General features: G+C 37.8%; 1 protein-coding gene and 1 long non-coding RNA gene across 2 annotated transcripts; one reads left to right on the top strand and one right to left on the bottom strand.

Annotated features, from left to right (window-relative positions):
• Positions 1-1033: 1033 nt before the first annotated feature.
• On the bottom strand, positions 1034-5460 carry LOC128311909 (uncharacterized). The gene is made up of 3 exons (XR_008290591.1): positions 5112-5460; positions 4622-4681; positions 1034-1874 (listed from the first exon to the last, which is right to left on the bottom strand). It is a non-coding gene; the product is annotated as an uncharacterized LOC128311909 (long non-coding RNA).
• Positions 4755-8472, top strand: TMEM225 (transmembrane protein 225). The gene is made up of 4 exons (XM_015074060.3): positions 4755-5897; positions 6513-6659; positions 7136-7270; positions 7978-8472. Exons 1-4 carry the CDS (start codon positions 5720-5722, stop codon positions 8202-8204), a joined length of 687 nt encoding a protein of 228 aa, XP_014929546.1. The 5' UTR covers positions 4755-5719; the 3' UTR covers positions 8205-8472.
• Positions 8473-18741: the final 10269 nt, after the last annotated feature.

Below are 18741 nucleotides of genomic sequence, written 5' to 3'. Positions count from 1 at the left end.
AACATTTTGTAACAAATAATTCCAGAAGTATGGATAGGGTGAAGCAGAAGTACAGAAAGGAGACATTTATTGTTATGTATAATATGTGTTGAAAGGTTTGTTCCTATCAAAAAATGAGACTTGGGGTGCCTGGGTGGCTCAGTCGGTTGAGCATCCAACTCTTGATTTCGGTTCAGGTCATGATCAGGCCATGATTTTGGCTCAGGTTGTGGGATGGAGCCCTGTAGGAGGCTCTGTGCTGAGCGTGGAGATTGCTTAAGATTCTCCCTCTCCTCCTTTACCCCTCTCTCCCACTTGCACGCTCTCTCTCTAAAATTAAAAATTAAAAAAAAATGCAACATGAAAGTGAATGATTGAATGAATAATTAGATTCCTTTTCCAATACCAAAACCACAAAGACATTGTCCGGTCATAGCGAGAAAGAAGGTACTTGACCTACTCTTTGGTCGGATTTCAGCTATGCAAATCCCAAACACTGAATGAAAACAAAGACATCTCATTTCTCTTTTCTACAGAGATTTAATACCCACACAGAGGTTTAATACCCCACATATTAAAGTTACTGCTTGAGACAGTGAGCAAGATTAAAGAAAATCACCTCATTTAAACTTAAAGTTCAAAAGAAGGAAATCTCTTGCCCACTAACCAAAAGGCCAGTTAGTGGCAGAATGGGGACTAGAGTGCAGGGTTGTTTTTTTTTTTCCTGCTTGATAGCACCCTTTACATCGATTCACACAGATTGTTAAAGAGATTCCTCTTGGATATGCATGGAAATGTTTTACATTCTTCATAACTATTCATAGCTATATCTTAGAGGATATTCTACTCTCAAAGGCCCTAAAACTGCTCTGAGCATTTGGAAATTGCTTAAGTATTACAGGTAGTAATAAATCATCTTTGTTCCATAATTCTTCATTTTGAGACTGTTTCCTATGACACTGCTCAACATTTCTGTACTTTCTTCAATTTCTTGATGACAAATGAGGCAGAGAACCTTTACAATATGTTTTTATTTACCATTTGGATATTCTCTTGTGATGTGTCTGGTTCATGTGTTTTGCACATTTTTCTACTAGAAAATTTTTCTTTCTCTTATTTATTTATAGCAGTTCCTATATATTCTGGATACTAGCCCTATGTCAGAGATGTGTATTTCAAATGTATTCTTTTACCCAACTATAGGCTTTCCCTTTGACATAAATACAACTAAGGCTCTCTGGTGAAACTAAGGCTCTTTACTGGAACAATCTAGTGAATACTTCTGGAGGTCATGAAGGGCACCTCCTTACCACATAGTCCACAAATGCAGGAGCAGAATCCTACTGTGGTCTTGTCAGAAGGAAATAACAATATAGCAGTCTAGTAGAAAGTGAAATTTATTACAAAGATGGTGAAAAAAAAGCCTTAACACTCAGGTTTGAGTACTTAGATCCCGCGGAGCAGAAACTGAAAGGGCTCTACATAGGCCAAAGGAAAGACCATATCAAATGAGGCAAAATTCTGAAACTAGGTCTCTGTCACATGAAGTGGATTATATACTCAATTTTGCAAATCTTTGCTTCCTCTTTTCTCCTCACCAATTCTGAGAAGCCTGGTTTCAGGTCTAGAGTATGCTCCATAGATTCCAGTGGACCTGGGGTCGATCAATGGATACACTTTCATATGAGTGCTTTAAATTTGGTAATACTTACCAATATCACAGGATGTAATACCCCTGTTGCAACTTATTACACCAATGGTGAAGCATATTGCCTTGTGATGCTGGGTTTCTTCATTAGCAATCAATCCTCTTGGAGGAACATGGATGATAGATGTTAGCGCTCCCCATTAGAAGGGAAGAATCTCCTTCTGAGCAAGCAATCTTGAGAAGAGGTCTGATGGAGAAGAAGTCATATGAAAATGTCAAACATAACCAACAGTGAACCCTAATGTAAACTATAGACTGGGGGTTAAAACGTTGTATCAATGAGGGTTTATTAATTGTTAACAAATGTACCACTCTGGTGGGGGATGTTGATAATGGATGAGGCTGTGCATGTGTGGGGGCAGAGAATTGTCTGTGCTCAATTTTGATGTGACTCTAAAATACTCTTAAAACGCCTATTTTAAAAAATGTAGAAAAAATTCCTAAGACATAGAAAGCAGTGCAGAGAAAAAAAAAATAACCTTAAATCCTGGCATATTAAAAAAGAATTTTAAGCTATCTTAAGAAATTCAAGGGGATAAAAGCAAAAAAAAAAGGGGGGGGAATAAGGTAACAGCCTAAAGTAGTGAATATATTAAAAATAATGTTTTCGGGATACCTGGGTGGCTCAGTCAGTTAAGTGTCTGGGTCTTATTTTTGGCTTAGGTCATGCATGATCTCACAGTTTGTGGGTTTGAGCCCTGCATTGGGCTCTGCTCTGGCATCGTGGAGCCTACTTGGGATTCTTTCTCTCCCTCTCTCTTGGTCTGTACCCTGTTTGCACGCTCTCTCTCAAAATAAATAAATAAACTCTAAAAAATGAAAATAAAAGACAAATATCCTACGATTTCACTTATACGTGGAATTTAAGAAACACAACAGATGAACACAGGGGAAGGGAAGGAAAAACAAGATGAAAATGGAGATGGAGGCAAACCATAAGAGTCTCAAATACAGAGAACACACTGAGGGTTGCTGGAGGGGTTTTGGGAGGGGATGGGCTTTGTGGGTGATGGGCATTAAGGAGGGCACTTGTTGGGTTGAACAGTGGGTGTTCTATGCAAGTGATGAATTACTGGGCTCTACTCCTGAAACCAATCCTACACTTTATGTGAACTAACTTGACTTTAAATAAATTAAAAATAAATAAATAAAAAGCTACAACCTGTAAAATAAATAAAATTAAAAAATGACATTACCTTTTAAAAAATAAAAATAATGTTTTCAAATGGATAAATACACAAGGACCTGTTGAAATGATAAACAAAAATGATAACCTCCTAATAAACCAGATTAAGGTGGGGAGGGAGAGGGAGGAAGGAAATCTAAAGGAAAAAAATCAATCCTTATCTTTTTGTGACACAAACAAATATTTCAAGATGAAATTGTCTGCGATTGTTTCAGAATAATTCAGGGGAGGGCCATCGAAATTGGATGAAGGGTACCTGGGAATCATTATGTTATTCTCTATTTTTTCCAATATTGCACATTTCCCTCTTGAAACTACAATTCTACTTTTCTTTTTCCCTTTTTTGCTATTTATTTCATCTAGTTTCCTGTTAAAAACAAAACAACAACAAAAACTGCCTGTCTCTCTTCTGCCTCCACTCCCGCCCTCATTTTACAGAAAATGCTGTGACCCAAACCACATTCTGATTGTCCATAAAGTGATATTTGTTCAGCTCCTACAAAATATGATTTCCTTACAGCATTAGCTATCATTGCCCAATCTCTCCTCAAAACTCCAGCCTCTTTTTACTTCCTCAGCAACACTTGTATTTCTCTACCTTCTCTCTGACTGGTCCTCCTTTGCTCTTTATCACAAATATTGACGTTCTCCAGAATTTCCTTCTCTGTCTCTTGTTACATCCCTACATAAGGATATGCACACATGTTTCAACTGCCATCCCTAGACTGATTGATGACCCTTAATCTGTTGTCAAGTTCCAGAACAAAATTCTGTCTATCGTGTGCCCTGTAGACACATTAAACTGAACCCAAACCAGTATTTACTAGCTTCTTCAACAGGCTTGTGTTTCCAGCCATATTTTATATCTTACTTAATGGCATTGTTGACTACTGTTCTCCTTAGCTGAAAACATGATTTCCTCCTTGACCCGTCTCTCGCAAATCCCTCACATCCTACCAGTTTCTCTAATCTGGCTACATCTTTGTATCCTTAGTTCCATCATCTATAAGTTTAAAGGAGGCTTAAGTCTTTCAGCCCAGGAATCCTACTCTTAAGGATCTATTGCATAGAAATAAAAGCATCAATACGTAAGAGCATAATAATGTAAGTTGCCATAGTGTGCCCTTATGCTATGACCCTCTTGGTCCTTCCACTACACTAGTCCCCAAGGGTCAAGGGTCAAACAAATAGGTGATTCTATGGCAGTTGGCAGCCCTAACAGCAAACTGGCCCTGATAAAGAAAGGAAAGGGGAAGGGGGGAGCTCATTTTCAAGACTACCCGAGGTGCTACCCAGGCTCACAGTTCCTGAGAGATAAAGGAATTGCCCTGGACGCAGAAGGGAGTTACCAGCCCAGGAACAGCCTGCATTCCAGGGCAAACTGAGCTCTCTTGCTGCACTCAGGATGACTCCAAAAGCCACACCAGGTCCAAATGTGGTGTTGGCTAACATTTCTTTTCTTGCAACTGCATCTCAGCTCAACCTCTCCTCAAATCTGCTTCCTTAAACACTGGCAGATGTGACTCTTGGCTAAGTACTCCCCAATAAACTCTCCACACACAATTCTCTGCCTCAGAGGTGCTTTTCCAAGGAGTCCAAATTAATACTATGGTAATTGCCTACATGTCATTTGTTATGTGCCAAGAACGCTTTTTAAGTGCTTTACATTCCTAAACTCATGCAATCTTTTTACAAAATTCTTGTGTAGTAGGAAGCATTCTTATCTGTAAGATCACAAAACTGCTCACTGGTAGAGCCAGGATGTAAAGCCAGGATCGTGAGTCCATTTTCTTAACCACGGAGTCTCCCTTGTGAGATTAAATATATTGAGCATTGTTTTTTACAAAAAAATTTAAAATAAAATATACCAAGATATGTACAGAGGTCTGGAAGAAAGAAAGCACAGCATGTTTGAAGCAATGAAAGAAATCCAGTTGGCCCATGGAAAGGTCAAAGAAATAGGCAGAGAGAGGCCATTAGATATGACTTTTATCTTAGTTCAGTAAAAGGCTTTTTTTCGGGGTAGGGGGAGGATTTTAATACAAGTCCTCTGACTGAGCTTACTGAATACCATAGTGGCCTACTCAAGGATCCATGAACGTTTTCTCTGACAAGTTACAAAGACAGTTGTCAAGAAATAATGGTCTGGCCTTATAAATGATATTGGAGTGCAATGCTTTGGTGTATCAAGCCAGCTTTTGTGGTTTCAAGGTGCTGGTCTACTTCCCAGATGCCTACCTAACTAAACTTCTTTAAGCGTTCCAAATGAGGACACAAGTTTCTCTAAAACATCCTATATTCTGAATGGTCATTCCCTTTTGTGGTACTAGCTGGCTGACTATTCCTGTCAACGATCTTGAATGCCTTTTTCTCTTCACTGATCCCTACCTAATGTCAAGTAATCCTGGAACATATAATCCTAGCTCTAAAATTGGACCTATTTAGTCAGGCATGCCTAACCTCTTTCAAGGCCTCTAATCATCACTAAAGCTGGCAGCTCTCTCTAACATGTGATATTTTATCTCCCTCTATATTGGGTAGCTCTCTCATGACCTGTAGTCAGCCATGGTCCTCCTACTGCACCAGCCATCAGGGTCAAGGGTCAAGTCAATAGATGATTCCATGGCAGTTAGCAGCCCTGACAGCAGGGCAGGCCACATATAGGAGTAGTGGGGGGTGGGATTTATCTTCTTTGGTCCACAGGCTTTATCAGCTCTGCCCCTGCCAATACCTCAGCAATCACTAAAAGTTTAGATTTTGCTCTTCCTCTTGTGAAGAAATAATCAAATCAGAGAAGAGCCATCTGAGATATTGGTGGTGGTCTCGGCTTGAAATCCCCATTCACAATGGGGAACATATCACCCAGAGGTATCCAGGCCACCAACATGGTCTTCTCCTCCTGGGCCTTAGTCTTCTTGGCCATAGGAATCATCATGGAAGAATGGGTTGAACTGACATTGGAAACAAAGAAAAATACAGTAAGCCACAGTCCCTGGATATGTTGCACTACTCTTTGGCCAGAAGGTCAGAACAGCACTATGGAAAGAGACGGGTGGAGAGGGAGGGTTCATCTTTCCTTGACTTCCATTTATCTCACCGGCTTACTCATTATTATTCTCTGGGGCAACTTCTGCTGGCTGCATTGCACCCAGCTCCATAATCAAGAGTCAAGGCTGACTCTAAAATCTCGCCATTTTGAATATTTTGGAGAAAAGTTTAGAAGCTCACAGACTTCACTGCTGGACATTTGAGAGACATTGGCAGTAGCAGCAGGGTGGTCAGCACATCTAGAACATGAGGGAATAAAAGAAAGGTAACTGGCAACAAGGAAAATAGCTTGTTTTGCCACTGGAGGAGGGCAGGATGAATTATATTTAACAAGAAATCTGTTCTGTGAAAAGAATAGAAGAGAAAGAAACTTACAGAAACACTAAGAGAACAGTTTCTTCTGGTTCTCTTTCCCACTCAGCTTAAGGCCCCCTACCTCTTTATTCTTTCCCCTTGTTCCTCTTTATTATTTAAAGAAATATTTTTACCTCATTCTGATTTTTACCTAGAGAATTGTGGAAATTTCCAGGTGGAAATGAGCCTAGAAAAAATATCTGTCCCTCTTTCAACATAGCGTCTGCTTTCCAACAGATGGCCTGGAAGTGGTCAGGACCATGATGGTTTTGGTTCTCATCCTTTCCTTCATCCATAACTTGTTCCTGGGTTTGGAATCCACCTACCTGATTCCTCAAACTAAACATACCCTCTTCATCGCTGTCTTCCTCAGTTTCTTTACAGGTAACCTCTTGGCTCCCCTAACACAGGCTTGGAGATAAATTTGGTTTAAGGATCTAGGCTGCAACCATCCTAATTCTTTGGCTCAGATATGCAGCTTCTGAATTGAATGTACCACTTAGCAAGGTTGGGTTTTTTTTTTTTTAATGTTTATTTTTGAGAGAGAGAGAGAGAGCACAAATTGGGGAGGGGCAAAGAGAGAGGGAGACACAATCCAAAGCAGGCTCCAGGCTCTGAACTGTCAGCACAGAGTGCAAGGTGAGGCTTGAACTCACGAACCATGAGATCATGACCTGAGCTGAAGTCAGACACTTAACCGACCAAGCTACCCAGGGCCCCAATTTTTGAACATAGTGCAGTTGTATGTAGGAGGTTTGGAAGTCAGGCATATCTTGGGTTAAGACTTGAGTAGAAGAGCCAAAGTTCCTTAGAAGGGATTTCCCCCCCCACTCCCCTGCCTTCTTTTGTCTGGACATTAGGTCTCCTTCTGCTCTGTGCACTCCTAATGTATCACCAAAAGCTAAGTCAAGGTAAATCCGTGTACTACTCCAGTTACAAGATCACCTGGATCATTTTCACTGCCTACTTAAATGTCTCCCTCTTTGTGGCCTCTGGTGAGTGTTTTCAGGGCTCCTGATAGGTGATTAGAACCAGTCTATCCCCGTTAGAGGAGAGTAAAAGGATGGGAAAGCGAGATGGGGAAAAGTGCCAATCCTTACATTTTAAAGGGCTAAAGTTCAGGTGACTCACTCTCTGAGGGCAGTTCCTTCAAGGGCAGAGGTGGAGATGAGGGCTGTGTGAAATATTCAATAAGCTTGCCTCAAGGGCAGCTCTCATTTCTGCCCTTTCTACTGTCTTTCACACCATCCCCACTTCAGGACAGAGATAACCATCCAAGTCATGACTAAGGAGAGTTGCTGATGGGGAATGTTTATTGATGTGGCAAGGGACAGTATACCCTGGGTGTCCCGTGTAGTGTTGAGGCACTTGGAGGTCAGAGACAAGCAATATCTGATGTTACGTGGTCACCTGACAACCCTGGAGACCCTCATTTTCTTAAAAAGTCTTGAAAATTTCATTTGGAATTGCACTCACAACCCAGAAGCATGTCTTCTTTCAAAATGACATGAACAGCATTTAAGCTATTGTGGATACACTTCTGGTCTCTTCCACTAAAGCATCCTCCTCTCCAGTGGCCTGGGGCAGTTCAAAGGGACCCACAGGGCTTTGGGTTGGAGTATCTCTGCTGACATAGAGGGAAGTATTTCTGTAACTCTCCATTGACCCCTCATCACCCTTCCCTGGCTTCTCTTTTCCCCAGGAGTCCTCTCTCTCCTACAGTACAAACAATCCATCAAGAGCTTTGCCTGCCTGACCATCCTCCGTACATCCAGCAGAGAAATTAAGGACAGACAGGAGTCTGAGAGTTCTATCAAAGTTATTTCCTTACCAGAACAGCCCGCAATGCTTCGTAGTATTGTTCACACAAAGGAAGATTTTCCAAACAGAGCACACATCCAAACACGTCGTGTAACCTGGGCTGTATGATTTGACAATGTATCTTTCAGTGTGTGCTTGTCTTAATAGAAACAACGTTGTGTGTATGTATGTGCATTGTGTCTCTACAGCCGTGGTGTCTTTGTTTGGCATTATTTAATGCATGTGACTGGGTTAGGGTCTGTAAGAAGATCCGGAAGGTGGTTTTTTCATTTTTATTTATTTTTTTTCGATCCTGACCTGCTGAACAGTTTCTTTTATTTGTTCTCACCATTTAATAACATTTGTTATTCATGTAATAAATATTATCATTAACTAATACTTGCTGTACTGTTAACTCTATACATCACACTTATTTTATTGTGAAATATTTCAGACATTCAGCAAGAATACAAAACATGATAAACATCTGTGCACACATCACTCAGCCTTATGAAATTTTACAATTATGCCCTATTTGCTTTAGATGTTTTCAAATTAAATTTATAGACAAAACGGATGTTCCTCTAAAAAGTTCCCTAATCTCATTTCCCTCCCTTGCTGCTCGTCACAAAACACTTTCAATGATGCATCGCTGATCATTTTACATTCACATTGTCATTTTTTAGAACTTAATGCATCTTTAAAAATTATATAGATTAGCTTTCCAAATCTTCAAAGATCATTAAAAGTCAGACTGTACAGATCATTTTTGCAGCTTGTTTTTTTCACTCAACTGCGTGTATGGTTTTGGGATTCATTACATTTTGTTTGACTTCATTCATTGAAACTACTGCTAAGTTTTCCATTGTAGAGATATAATGTAAAATATTCATTCTCCAGTTGATGAAAATCTAGTTGTTTTCTTTTATTCTGTTATAAATAGTGCTGTTCTGAACTTTCTTATACACAACTCCCTCTGTCCATGAGCTAGAGTTTCTCTTAGGGTATTTATCTAGGACTAGAATAGCAGAAACTATCTTTATTGGGGCGCCTGGGTGGCTCAATCAGTTGGGTGTTGGACTTCGACTCCGGATTTGTGAGTTTGAGCACCGCATTGGGCTCTCTGCTGTCAGCACAGAGCCCACTTTGGATCCTCTGTCCCTCCCCCCTTCTGCCCCTCCCCCATTTGCACGCGCGCGCACTCGCTCTCTCTCAAAAGTAAACGTTAAAAAAAAGAAAGTATCTTCATTTTCAAGTTAACTAAATATTGACAAAATGATGCAAAAAATGGCTGTTATAATTTACACTTCTGCCAGCAATGTATGAAAATTCTAGTTTCTTTGTACCTTGCCAGTCCTTCAGTGATCAGTCTTTTTAATCTCTGAACTATCACTGAGTTTGCTCACTTTTTAAGAACATGAGGATCTCCAGGCTTGTCAGGTGACCACGTAACATCAGATATTGCTTGTCTCTGACCTCCAAGTGCCTGAACACTACACTGGACACTCAGGGTATACTGTCCCTTGCCACATCAATAAACATTCCCCATCAGCAACTCGCCTTTTCATTTCATTATTGAGCTTTTGGATTTCCTCTTCTCTGAATTACTGTGTTTGACCATTTTTAAAATGAACGATTTGTCTATTTCTTATTGATTTGTAGTTCTTATATATTGGAAACTAATACTAACTGGTTGTGCCTTGGCTTTTAACCTTGTTTATGAGGTTTTTTTTGTTTTACAGAGGTATTCAAATGAAATGTAATACAATAGATCAACCTTTCCCTTTTAGTTGGTGCTTTATTGTGTCTTTTTTTTTTAAATTTTTTTTTAAGGTTTATTTATTTTTGAGACAGAGAGAGACAGAGCATGAACAGGGGAGGGGCAGAGAGAGAGGGAGACACAGAATCCGAAACAGGCTCCGGGCTCCGAGCTGTCAGCACAGAGCCCAACGCGGGGCTCGAACTCACGGACCATGAGATCATGACCTGAGCCGAAGTTGGACGCCTAACCGACCAAGCCACCCAGGCGCCCCTATTGTGTCTTATTTAACAATTCCTTCCTTGCTCTCTTTACTCTTATTGGGAATAATCTCTGCGTATTATATAAGGTAAAGATCCAATTTTACCTACTTCCCATGTGGATAACTATCTATTCAGAATATTTTTATGGCTTAATTCCTTATCTTACTGCGTTGTAACATAATCTCCTACATATACCAAATATACATAAAAGTCAGTCTGTTTCTGATCTTCATAGCTTATTCCATTGGTCTATTTTTATATTCCTGCATGGCACAACGATCTTAATTACTATGTAGAGAAAGCAAGTGTTGATGTTCAATATGCCCAAGTCCTTATTCTTGTTCAAAATTATCTTGACTTGTTCTTGGTCTTTGGTCTTCATATAAATGGCAAGATTAGCTTGTATAGTTCCAGAAAAATCCTACTTATGATTTGATTCAGAATCATATTAATTTATTAACTAATTTGGGGATAATTAACAATGCTAATAATATTTTTTCATCCAATGCCAAAATATGATACTATTTATTTAGGTCTTCTTTCACGTCCTTCAGTAATGTTGTGTGATTTATTTTTTCCAGACAGATCTTTCTGTTAAGGTTGATTCATAGGTAACCTGCAGTTTTATGCTTTTCTGAATTGAAATATTTTATAACATTTTCTAGTTGCCTATTACTGGTGTAAAGTTGTTGATTTTTTGTCTCTAGAAACTTTACTGAATTCTTATTTTAGTACTTATAATTTTACCTGTATGCTCTCTTAGGTTATCCTTGGAGGAAAACATATTGTCCGCAGAAAAGATGTTCACTTCATTCCAATACTTATATCACTTACTTCTTTTGTGTTGTGTTGTCTCTCTCTGTCCCTCCCCCGCTCATGCTCTGTCTCTCTCTGTCTCTCAAAAATGAATAAGCATTAAAAAAATTAAAAAAAAAATAAAGGACTTCTTCTATATCTAATTTGCAGAGTGAGTTTACCAAAAGTAAATGATTAATTTTATTGAAAATTTCTATGCGTCTATTGAGATCAGTTGATTTTTTTCCTATTCCAATAATAGGATGTATCTTTTATATAAATTATAATTTGTGAAAATTTTCTCTGTATTTTATTGTGAAATATTTTAAACATACAGAACAAAGTAGAAAGCAATGTGATAACCACTTATGTACCTATTGCCTAACTTTTTAAAACCTTAACGCTGTGCCCCATTTGTTTTAGATTGTTTTAAATTAAATTTGCAGACTCATCTGATGTGCCTGTACAAATTTTACCACACCAACTTTCCTCTCTTGTTTCTCATTGTTAAACAGTTTGCATACCTGGGAAAATTCCCGTTTAGTCATGTTTCTCTTAATAAATTGCTGAAATAAATTTTCTAATTATTTTAGAATTCTTGAATCTATGTAAGTCAAATTTGGCTATGATTTCTCTTCTCGTACTCTCTTTGCCCCCTTTATTTTATTTGCATGTGTTATTTTGTTTTGGTTTTGGAAGAAAGTTTGAGTAACCTTTTTTGACATATGACATGCATATATACAAGTTCGCAAATGGTAAGTGTATAGCTCTTTAAATGTTCACAAAGAGAACACACCTGTGTAATGAACACTCAAATAAAGAAACAGAATCTGAATAGCACTCTAGAAGTCTCCCTCATGCCATTTGAATATAATATTTCATATTATTGTTGTAAATTTTTATTATGAATATATTATATGTATTTAAAGTTTATTTATTTATTTTGAGAGGGAGAGAGCATGCTAGAGCATGAGCAGAGAAGTGGCAGAGAGAGAAGAGAAAGAATCCCAAGCAGGTTCCATAATGTCAGCACAGAGCCCAATGTGGGGCCCAGACTCATGAACCGTGAGATCATGACCTGAGCTGAAATCAACAGTCAGATGCTTAACCAACTGAGCCACCCAGGTGCCCCTCGTGGTAGTGTTTTTCCTTTTTAATGCTTATTCATTTTTGAGAGACAGAGAGACAGAGCACGAGTGGGGGGAGAGGCGGAGAGAGAGGGAGACTCAGAATCTGGAGCAGGATCCAGGCTCTGAGCTGTCAGCACAGAGCCTGATGCAGGGCTCAAACTCATGAGATCATGAGATAATGACCTGAGCCGAAGTCAGATGCTTAGCTGACTCAACCACCCAGGCGCCCCTGCCCCTCATTGTAGTTTTGATTTGTATATCGCTAATGATAAGTGATGATGAACATCTGTCCATGTGTCTGCTGGCTGTCGGTATGTCTTCTTTGGAGAAATGTTTGTTCATGTCTTCTGCCCATTTTCTAATAGGATTATTTGTTTTTGGGGTGTTGAGTTTTATAAGTTCTTTATAGTTTTTGGATAGTAACCCTGTACCAGATATGTCATTTGCAAATATCTTCCTCCCATTCTATAGGTTGCCTTTAGTTTTGTTGATTATTTCCTTTGCTGTGCAGCAGTTTATTTATTTAGTCCCAATAGTTTATTTTTGCTTTTGTTTCCCTTGCCTCAGGAGACATATCTAGAGAGAAGTGGCTGAAGCCCATGTCAAAGAAGTTATTGCCTGTGTTCTCTTCTAGGATTTTTGTGGTCTCACGTCTCACAGTTAGGTCTTTAACCCATTTTGAGTTTATTTTTGTGTGTGGTGTGGATAGATAGATAAAGATAGAAAGTGGTATAGTTTCATTCTTTTGCATCTTCCTGTCCAGTTTTCCCAACACCATTTGCTGAAGAAACTGTCTTCTTCCTGTTAAATATTCTTTCCTGCTTTATCAAAGATTAATTGATCATATAATTGTGGGTTTATTTCTGCATTTTTTATTCTGTTCTATTGATTGATGTTCCGTTTTGTGCCAGCACCACACTATTTTGATAACTACAGCTTTGTAACGTAACTTGAAGTCCCTAATTGTCATGCCTCCAGCTTTGCTTTTCTTTTTCAAGATTGCTTTGGCTGGTTGGGGTCTTTTGTGGTTCCATACAAATTTTAGGATTCTTTGTTCTAGTTCTGTGAAAAATTCTGTTAGTATTATGATAGGGATTGCATTAAATGTGTAGATTGCTTTGGGTAGTATAACATTTCAACAATATCTGTTCTTCCTATCCATAAGCATGTAATGTCTTTCCATCCTGGGTATCTTATTATTTTGGGTGCAAGTGTAAACAGGATTATTTTTTAAATTTCTCTTTCTGCTGCTTCATTATTGGTGTACAGAAATGAGGCAGATTTCTGCACAGTTGGTTTTGTATCTTGAGACTTTACTGAATTCATTTGTTACAATAGTCAAGATATGGAAGCAGCCCAAGTGTCCACTGATTGATGAGTGGATAAAGAAGATGTATATACAATGCAATGTTATTCAACCATAAAAAAGAATGATATCTTGCCATTTGCAACGTCATGGATAGAGCTAGAAAGTATGCTAAGCCAAATAAGTCAGTCAGAGAAAGACAAATACCATATGATTTCACCCATCTGTGGAGTTTAAGAAATAAAACACACAAGCAAAGGGGGGAAAATAAGAAAGAGAGACAAATCAAGAAACAGACTTTTAATTATAAAGAGCAAACTTGATGGTTACCAGAGGGGATGTGGGTAGGCAGATGGGTAAAATAGGTGATGTGTATTAAAGAGTGCACCTGTTGTGATGAGCACTGGGTGATGTATGGAAGTGTTGAATTACTACATTGTACACCTGAAACTAATATAATACTGTATATTAACTGACTGGAATTAAAATAAAACCTTAAAAAATAAAAGTAATAAATATATAAGAGGGGAAACTAGCCTCATGAGATATCAAAACAGACTCTAAGCCTTTTATTTAGAAAGTGTGATACTGACTTGAACAGGTAAGACTAGCTAAATAGAATAGAAATTCTAGAAATAGACCAAAGTACATGCAAAGGTTAATATATGATAAAGATAGAATCTCAAATAATTAGGGAAAATTTGGAATTTTTAATACATAGTGTTGGGACAACTAGTTATGTCTTTGGAAAAACATAAAATTAGATTTAAAATTAGACTTCATATCATTTATAAGGATAACTAAATGTAAAAAGTAAAAATGTACAAGCATCAGATGAAAAGAGGTGATTTTTCTTTAAGATGGATTTATGGAATATTTTTCAACTGTAACTCAAAATTTACATGCAACAGAAGAATAGATTGATATATTTGACTCAATAAAAGCAAAAAAAATTTTTGCATTAGAAAACACCATAAACAAAACAAAATATTTACAACATATATCACAGAAAAAGTGATAATCTCCCCAATATATAAAGAATTCTTAAAATTTAGAAAAAATGTTCAAAACGTAGAAGAAAAGTGGGAAAACATATGAAAAAAAATTCACAAAGATATTCCAAAATAGTTCCTGATGTTCAATCTTACTAATGATAGAGGAAATGAAAATTAAAACCATAATGAAATACCATTTTACATATATCATTAAGTTAAAAAATTATTTTTCAAAATTAGATGCAACCCTAGTAAACACTTTTGGTCAATTTTATAAAAAACATCAAAAAGTAATTTTCCAGGGAGCCTGCGTGACTCAATCGGTTAAGCATCCACCTTCGGCTCAGGTCATGATCTCACAGTTTGTGAGTTCGAGTCCTGTGACGGGCTCTGTGCTGACAGCCCAGAGCCTGGAGTCTGCTTTGGATTTTGTGTCCTTCTCTGTGCCCCTACCCTGCTTGCACTCTGCCTCTCTCTCTCTAAAAAATAAGTAAGCATTAAAAAAAACCAAGTAATTTTCCAGAATCCAGGAAAACTTGAGATAGTCCCCAATTCATTAGATGTTATCTGGATATCAAGACCTACCAAGACAGCATGAAATGTAGTCTTTAGACTGATTTCACCACTGGAGACATATGTAAAAGTCCTAACATTAATACCAACAAACAAAAACAACAGCACCTTAAAGTTTCACCCAGAAATTTTAGAATCTATTTATACTAAAAACTGTACATAAATTCATTTCATGTAAACTGATCCAATTATAAATATTGATAACCTCAATAAAATAAAGCAACCATCAAAAAAATTTCAGGGGCGCCTGGGTGGCTCAGTCAGTTAAGCATCTGACTTCAACTCAGGTCATGATCTTGGGGCTTGTGAGTTCAAGCCTCGCGTCAGGCTCTGTGCTGACAGCTCAGAGCCTGGATCCTGCTTCTGATTCTGACTCCCTCTCTCTCTATTCTTCCCCTGTTCATGCTCTGTTTCTCCCTCTCTCAAAAATAAATAAACGTTAAAAATATTTTAAAACATTTCAAAATATTTAGTAATCTAGTAATAAAGTGATCTTCCCTCACAAGGAAAAATAAAAACCATAGGCATTAAAATAAGAGAAAGAAGACAAAGATTTTTGCTCTCACCATTACCTAATATCTTTCTGGATTTATCGCTAAATTCAAATCAGTGAAATATACATAAATGTATTAGTTTAAAAGCAAGTAAAGCTAGGATATTCTGGTATGAGAATTGATAAGACTTTTCAATGAAATAAAATCAAATGTTGAAACAAATCTTGATACATATAAAAAAACTCAGTGTATGACAAAAAGTATATCACAAACCAATAGCAAAGGTATAAGTTACATAAAAAATAGAGTTTGGAAATTTAGCTTCTTAGAAAAACATTAATGCTTCACTTAAACTTCCAGACTCTCTATAGATTTAAATGGAAAATAAATAAAGGAACAAAACTGAATAAAATCTAGGTAATCTAGGATGCATATTAACTGGGAAAGGCCTTTCTAAACATAAAAAACAAATTATGAAATAATATTTAAAGCACAAAAAAGTGGGGGCACCTGGGTGGCCCAGTGGGTTAAGCATCTGACTATTTTGGCTCAGGTCATGATCTCATGGTTCATGAGATTGAGCCCTGCATGGAACTCTGTGCTGACAGCACAGAGTCTGCTTGGAATTCTCTCTCTCCTTCTCTCTCTGTCCCTCCCCTGGTTGCACGTGCTCTCTCTCTCAAAATAAATAAATAAACATTTAAAAAAAAATTTAAATCACGGGGTCTTGACCATTGAATAGTCAAGAACGTAATAGTTTATATAAATTATAAACACATATATTTAAATATATACATGCCTAGTTACATATAAATATTCATGCACATGAATATGTAAATGTGTGTTTATTTATATGTAAATACAGCTTCTCTTCTTAAAATAGCACAAAAATAAGAAAAAGTATACAAAAACAACGCATGGGAAGTCTGGGAAAGGAATAGAAAAAATACTAATATATATATGAAAGTCTTGGAAGAATTTTGAAATGACAAAAGAAATACTACCCTCAATAATAATTTAAAAATATATTAAAATTATATTTTTAGAAATTCTATTGAATATGATGTAATAATTGATAATATCTCTTAGTGGCAAGAAAGTGATGAGCTTGGATATCTCACATACCTGAATTGAAATAAATTTTCTGGAAATCAATATACAGCAAGCATTCAGTGGACTGCATATCTCTGAAGAATATGTTCTAAGTTGTCTACAAATTTGAGGATTTTGTGCAGTATATAATTTTCCTCATGAACATGCATAAATATTATCAAATATACAAATGGTCTTTTAAATCTTTAACAAGAATAATTGTGCAAAAACTAGTTGGTAGAGGATAATAAAGTCTGATTAAGGTATTGGTTCAAGGTAGTTGTCTGAACTCTTTCTTTTTCGGTGAACTTTGTCATTGGTTTATTTTTTTGCATTTAAATCTTTGATCTGTATAGTAATTTGGCATGGCTGTAAAATAAGATGCAAGAGAAAGATGGGAAAAGAGAATTTGCAAACAAATAATTACAAATTTAATCTTTGAATTACGGGGCTGTGAGGTGATATAGAAACATCTCCAAACTAGAGGGAGAGCAGTTAATATATCCTACAGGGATGGTTTACTAAAGTCATTGCCCTTCCCATGGTCTGGTCCTTTATGTGGTCCCCTGTGACTTTTGGCTTGGGAGAGCACCTGGCAGGTTTGCTTACCTAACGCCTGGTATTTTATGTCTTGCTCTGTCAATAATCCCTTTGCACTAAAACTAGCAACTTCTGTTCCCCCAAAGCCCTCTCAAAGGCCTGATGGAATCTTGGCAGTATTAAATATTTTGGCCTGAATTTATATATCGATCATTGGGATATCTTAAGTGGGAAGCTCCAGGTAAGTGAGCCACAGCTATTTCATGTATTTCTTGGGCTTTTTCTCATTCTTTAGGGATATTCAAGCCTGAAATTATCCATTGGAGAAACACGGAACAGAATTTAGTCGTTGAGAACTTAGCAAGTCATTTTCTTTCTCTGTCCCTCAAGTCTAACTGAATGACCTTGTATTAAAATCTAAGACCATTTTCTTGCTATGGTCTCCCCACTTTTAGGAGGAGGAATAAGATTTATGATTAGACTAAGTAGTTCCTTTCTGTTGTTGTTGTTGTAGTTTATTGATTTTGAGACAGAGAAAACATGAGCTGGGGAGGGGCAGAGAGAGAGGGAGGGAGAGAGAGAATCCCTAATAAGCTCCACACTGTGAGCACAGAACTGGATGTGGGGCTGGAACCCATGAACCGTGGGATCATGACCTGAGGCAAGCTGTAGTCAGACGCTTAACCGACTGAGCCATCCAGTGGTTCCTTTTTAATCAGCAACACATGTTGACTTAAATAGAGTAACTGAACAAAAAGTTCATGCATTCGTGATTCTCTTAGCCAGGGAAAATTCACAAGCTTTAAGTCATTACTTAATTTGAATGTTCAGGGGTGTCTGGGTGGCTCAGTTGGTTAAGCATTGGACTCTTGATTTAGGCTCAGGTCATGATCTCACAGTTTGTGTGTTTGAGCCCCACATCAGGCTCTGTGCTGGCTTCATGGAGCCTGCCTGTGATCCTCTCTTCCTCTCTCTCTCTGCCCCTCCCCTGCTTGTGCTCTCTCTCTCTTTCAAAGTAAATAAATAAACTTAAAAAAAATAAATTGAATGTTCAAATGCCACAGCTGGGCAGTAATAAGCCTACGTTTGATTCCCCCATCCCCCTGCTCATAAACTCTAAAACAGGAACTCTTTAACCTGACATTTACCTTTTCCAATATTATCTCTTATCACTATTTCTATTTTAAGTTAGACATTTTCACTTTACTCAGACATTCCTTCCACTGTCACATCTCTACATATTTCCTCCATCTGTCCCTTTACCTCTGAAGTGTATCATTTCTGTTCTACCCTATTTCGGTCACTTAAAAATCCTTTCCGAATTTCAAGACCTAGCTACCATTTACTTACATGCAAGATAGTGCTATCTAGCAGTCTTCCACTAGGCTTTGGGCTAAAAGCTTTCTGTATGTTATCTGACTTCACACTTAACCCGATCCTACAGGGTAAGTGTTATGATGTTCATTTTACACTATAGAAAAGTACAAGGTAGGCATCGTTGCTCCCATTATACAGATTAGACTCAGAACAAGAGACTTTGCCCAGGTGTTCACAGTTAATGGGGACCAAAGCAAGGGTCATTACAGATGGTGCTGGATACCTGCTATCTCCTCTGTCAAAAGTTGATGGTATAGTGTTGGCAAATGTTAGTTACTGAGCATCTGCAGAGATCCCAAAATGAATGAAACATACTCCTGTCCTTGAGGAATCACAGTTCTT

The sequence above is a fragment of the Acinonyx jubatus genome, chromosome D1 (assembly GCF_027475565.1).
Source record: "Acinonyx jubatus isolate Ajub_Pintada_27869175 chromosome D1, VMU_Ajub_asm_v1.0, whole genome shotgun sequence".
Taxonomy (NCBI): Eukaryota; Metazoa; Chordata; class Mammalia; order Carnivora; family Felidae; genus Acinonyx; species Acinonyx jubatus.
The sequence above is the reverse complement of the archived record's forward strand: the minus strand, read 5'-3'. Positions and strand labels throughout refer to the sequence as shown.